General features: G+C 69.0%; 1 protein-coding gene across 1 annotated transcript in view; it reads left to right on the top strand.

The window, feature by feature from the left end:
• Positions 1-1,767: 1,767 nt before the first annotated feature.
• LOC144241860 (inverted formin-2-like) overlaps positions 1,768-4,734 on the top strand; it is a 10,862-nt gene continuing 7,895 nt past the window's right edge. Inside the window, exons 1-7 of the mRNA XM_077776507.1 lie at positions 1,768-1,899; positions 2,526-2,671; positions 2,749-2,810; positions 3,231-3,333; positions 3,550-3,635; positions 3,979-4,079; positions 4,655-4,725. Coding sequence (XP_077632633.1) covers positions 1,854-1,899; positions 2,526-2,671; positions 2,749-2,810; positions 3,231-3,333; positions 3,550-3,635; positions 3,979-4,079; positions 4,655-4,725 — 615 coding nt within the window. The 5' untranslated portion in view covers positions 1,768-1,853. The remainder of the gene's footprint in view (positions 1,900-2,525; positions 2,672-2,748; positions 2,811-3,230; positions 3,334-3,549; positions 3,636-3,978; positions 4,080-4,654; positions 4,726-4,734) is intronic.

Genomic DNA, 4,734 nt, shown 5'->3' with positions numbered 1-4,734 from the left:
TTGCATCTCTCCCTGCGGGTGTCACAGCTTGCTCTTCCCCTTCCTGGGGGTCGTGGAGCCGCGGCTGACCTCAGGCCCGTGAGCCTCTGGCCCAGCTGTCCCCGCCTACAGCGGCCACGTGCAGAGCACGGGCCCCGCCGAGCGTTGTCCACGTGTCCAGCCAGGGTTGGGGGAGGCCGGCGAGGCAGTGGCCTCAGCCTGCTGGCCCCTCTCGCCCCAGGGACCTGGAGGACGCCGACCTGCTGATCCAGCTGGAGGCCTTCGAGGAGGCCAAGGCCGAGGATGAGGAGGAGCTCCTGCGAGTCTGCGGCGGCATCAACATGAACAGCCACCAGGAGGTCTTTGCCTCCGTGTTCCACAAGGTGCGCCGGCGCGGGGACCCCACCAGGGACTGCGCCTGGGCTCCTGGGCTGGGACGCGGCTGCCCGCCCGGCCCTCCAGGCCCCACCCCGACCGGAGCAGGGGGGCCAGACCCCAGACCCGGAGCCACATCAGGGAGCAGTGAGGAGACAGGACCTGGAGCAGGCAGCCTGGGGGCAGGCCCGGGCTGTCACAGGCACAGAGCCAGGGCCCCAGCGCCCAGGACGACAGCCTCGTAAAGGCCAGGGCTGCCCAGAGGGGGCGGGACGGTCCTGGGCGCCGGCACGCGGGCCACCGTCCAAGGGCCCGAGGGGCTCCGGGACCAGCAGGAGGCCGGGAGGCTGAGCCCTGGTGCAGCTCGGGCCCTCCCTGGCCGGGACCTTCTGTCCTTCGAGGAACAGGGGCAAGTGTCCCCAGGGGCATCCGGAAACATCCGGAGACATTAGGGTTGTCACAGTGGGGCGAAGGGTGCTACTGGCCTCAAGTGGGCAGGGACCAGCGTCCCACAGTGTACAAGGAGCCCCCCCGCAGGGAGGGTGGCCCCACCCGCAGTGTCACCGGTGCGACGGTCAGGGAACTGTGACCCCAGCTCGTCACCGGGGCCCCTGCAAGGCACAGAGTGCTGATGGGGTGGATGTTCCTGGCACGCTGAGGTGCGCCCGGGAAGGGCATGGCCACTGACCCAGCCTCTCCCCGCCCCCCAGGTGAGCTGCTCCCCAGTATCTGCCCAGCTGCTGTCCGTGCTGCAGGGCCTGCTCTACCTGGAGCCCACCCTCCCCTCCAGCCAGCTGCTCTGGGAGGCTCTGGAGACCCTGGTGAACCGGGCCGTGCTCCTGGCCAGTGACGGTGAGCAGGTGGGGCCGAGCGGGGGCGCCCGTGCCCACAGCCTTCCCGCCTCCCCCTCCCTGACCCCTGAGTGCTGCACAGATGGTGGGGGCTCGGACCACTGTGGGAGGGTAGCTGCCCCCCGCCTGAGGGCAGTGGCCACGCCTCTCCCACCGCCCCCTGCCCACCTCCTCTGCCCTGACCCTGACCCCGACCCCCCACCCCAGCCCAGGAATGCACCCTGGAAGAGATGGTGGAGNTGGCTGAGAAGGGGCGGCCACGCCCGAGTTCCCTGAGCAAGGCCCACAAGAGTGTCCAGGCTGACCTAGGCCAGGGTCAGAGGGGCAGCGTGCCCCAAAACAGTGGCGCCCCGAAGGCCGACGTGGAGGGCCCGCAGCCCGAGGCTGATCTCAGCAGCCTGCATGTCGTTGAGAACGTGACCGCTCCACAGCTGAAAGCCCCGTCCCCACCTGCACCCCCACTCCCNGTGCCCACCCCCACCCCCCCTGCCTGGGACAGATGGGGGCCCCCCCGCACCCCCACCCCTGCCGGGTACCTCTGGCCCGTCTTCAGTCGGTGTGGAGGAGGTCATCGTGGCTCACGTGGGCTCCAGCCTGGGCTCCACCTTGGTCCCAAGCCACCGGCGGGTGCACGCTCCCACTGTGCGCATGAAGAAACTCAACTGGCAGAAGCTGCCGTCCAATGTGGCACAAGGTGAGGGCCCCCCCAGCTCCGATGTGGGACGAGGTGAGGACTCCCCCCGGCCCCCCGGCCCTGGCTCTGTGAGTGGCTTCCTGCCTGAGGCGGGGGCTGGGCCCTGCTGGCCCGGAACTGCTATAGTTTATGTGCTCACTCCTGGGCCCTCCGTGTCCCCCCCACCGACTGTGGCCCAGGGCCGTGCGGTCTCTGCCTTGGACTCAGCTCCTGGGAGGTCTGGGCAGGACACGGGGGCCGTGGCGCCGCGGCTGACCTCAGGCCCGTGAGCCTCTGGCCTACAGGGGCCACGTGCAGAGCATGGGCCCCGCTGAGCGTTGTCCATGCGTCCATCCAGGTGGGGGGGAGGCTGGCGGGAACGGGTCAGAGGGTCACCTCTGAAAAGCCTCGCTTCCCACACGCACCCCTGCATCTGATGGGCAGCTCCGACACCACAGCCCCACACGCCCGGGCCCCTGGGCGCCGATGCTCAGAGCAGGTCAAGGCCGGGGCCTCCTGCCACCCGGCCGGGTCACGGGCACACGGGCGTCCGCACGCATACACACGGCGTGACGGCAACAGGAGGGCTCCCCGCGTCCCTCAAGCCCCGGGGTGGCGCGAGCCTGACCAGGGCACCGCCTCCACAGAGCACAGCTCCATGTGGGCCTTGCTGAGCAGCCTGGAGCCCGAGGTGGTGGAGCCGGACTTCTCCAGCATCGAGCGGCTCTTCTGCTTCCCGGAGGCCAAGCCCAAGGAGCAAGCGGCGGCCCCGACCAGGAAGGAGCCCAAGGAGGTGGGGCCGGGCTGGGGCTCGGTCAGGGGCCTCTGGGGCTCCCCGGGCACCAACACCAGGCCGGGGGTGTTTTCCAGATCACTTTTCTGGACTCCAAGAAGAGCCTGAACCTCAACATCTTCCTGAAGCAGTTTCGATGGTGAGTGGCACAGCGCCGCTGCTGCCCAGCCCCCTACCCTCACCGGCCCCTCCCACCCGGGCTCTGCAGTGCCCTCTGCAGGCTGCTCCCGGGAAGTGCATCTCCCGTCCGGAGACCCAGACAGCAGCTGGGACCCCTGGGCACAGAGCGCAGCGCCCCCCGCAGGTCTTGGGCTCTCCGGCCAGGGAGCCCGGTCGTGAGCAGCCCCTGGAAGGGGGAGGCAGAGACTGCTCTGTTCAGCCCCCAGCCTCCTTACTGTGTGACCCAGGCAGGTGGTTCGCCTTCTCTGGGCCGCGGCAACCTCACAGGTGTGACCGGCGGAGATGTCGCAGGCCGAGGGCAGTCCAGCACTGGCAGGGTCCCCAGGAGCCCACAGGAGGCCCCTCTCCTCCCACCCCAGCCACCCCCTCTCACCTGCAGCTCCAACGAGGATGTCACTGCTATGATCCGGGCTGGGGACACCTCGAAATTCGACGTGGAGGTCCTCAAGCAGCTCCTCAAGCTCCTCCCTGAGAAGCACGAGGTGAGTCACGGGCACGTGGTGAGAGAGCAAGAGACTGGCTGCCGTGCCCGGGGCGGGGTGCAGTACAGGGGAGTGGGGAGGAGGGCTTCGGCGTGCGGAGCTGCGCTGGGCGTGAGCGGCCACCGGCCTGAGCCGGCCCACACACGTCCACACGGTGCAGGGGGCCTCCTGGGAGGTTCAGGATCTGGAACCCCAGGGGCACCCTCTTCTCTGCAGGTGGAAAACCTGCGTGCGTTCACAGAGGATCGGACCAAGCTGGCCAACGGCGACCAGTTCTACCTCCTCCTGCTGGGCATTCCCTGGTGAGCCAGCAGGGAAGGGGCCGAGGGGAGGTGGGCCCAGACCTCGAGGGGGGGTGGGGCTGTGCACGCCGTTCCCTCAGGACCCCGTGAGGAGCGCCGCCCCGATCGCCCCAATCTGAGAGCGAGGGGTGCCGCGCAGGGAGGCAGCCGCCCTCCTCTGCAGCGCCCAGAGTTTGTCCGGAGTGCCATTTCCTGGGCCCTGCGTCCATCCTGCTGTGGCCCCGGAGCATGTGTGCTGCACAGAGACAGGCTGGGGGACCCTCCCGAGCTCTGTGTCTCAGCCCCTGGCAGCTGCCCAGCTGCGGGCAGGGGGCCCAGACCCTGAGCTCTGCTCTGCCCCCAGCTACCAGCTGCGGGTGGAGTGCATGCTGCTCTGCGAGGGCACGGCCGTCGTGCTGGACATGCTGCAGCCCAAGGCCCAGCTGGTGCTCGCCGCCTGCAACAGTGAGTGGGGGGCAAAGCGGGGGGGGGGTGGGCTCGGCACCAGGAGGGGGAGGGGCCCCCTCACCAGACACAGGCACTCTTGCGCCTGCAGGTGCACATGTGCACGCGTACACACGCACGTATACAGACGTGTGTCGTGTGCACACATGCCCAGACGCGCGCACACGTGCGCACACAGACTCACCACTTTCTCCAGATGAGGGAGCAGCAGGAACACACCACAGCCACGGGGCAGGGCCACACGCCGTGGACGTCTCCTCTCGTCTTGGCTGCAGGGCCAGAGGGGCCACCTCCCTGAAGCCCCACAGTTAGCTAAGAACCGGGGAGGCCACGGCGACAACCATCTAGAAGGTTCCTCTCAGCACCGTCACCCCCAGAAAGGGCTGGGGGTCACGTGCCCCAGGGTGTGAGGGTTCAGTGAGTGCTAACGGTGTGTCACCTGCTCCCAGGTCCCCGAGGCTGTTCATGTGGGGGTGCAGCCATGCTCCGCACCCCTGAGCATGGGGGACAGGGCTGAAGGGGCGGTGAGACCCCCGCTGCAGCCTCCCCTTCCTCAGCCCTGCGCCCTCCCGCAGGCCTGCTCACCAGCCACCGGCTGCCCGTCTTCTGCCAGCTGATCCTGAAAATAGGGAACTTCCTCAACTATGTAAGTGGG

This window comes from Crocuta crocuta, unplaced genomic scaffold (assembly GCF_008692635.1).
Source record: "Crocuta crocuta isolate KB4526 unplaced genomic scaffold, BGI_CrCroc_1.0 scaffold8, whole genome shotgun sequence".
Taxonomy (NCBI): Eukaryota; Metazoa; Chordata; class Mammalia; order Carnivora; family Hyaenidae; genus Crocuta; species Crocuta crocuta.
The sequence above is the reverse complement of the archived record's forward strand: the minus strand, read 5'-3'. Positions and strand labels throughout refer to the sequence as shown.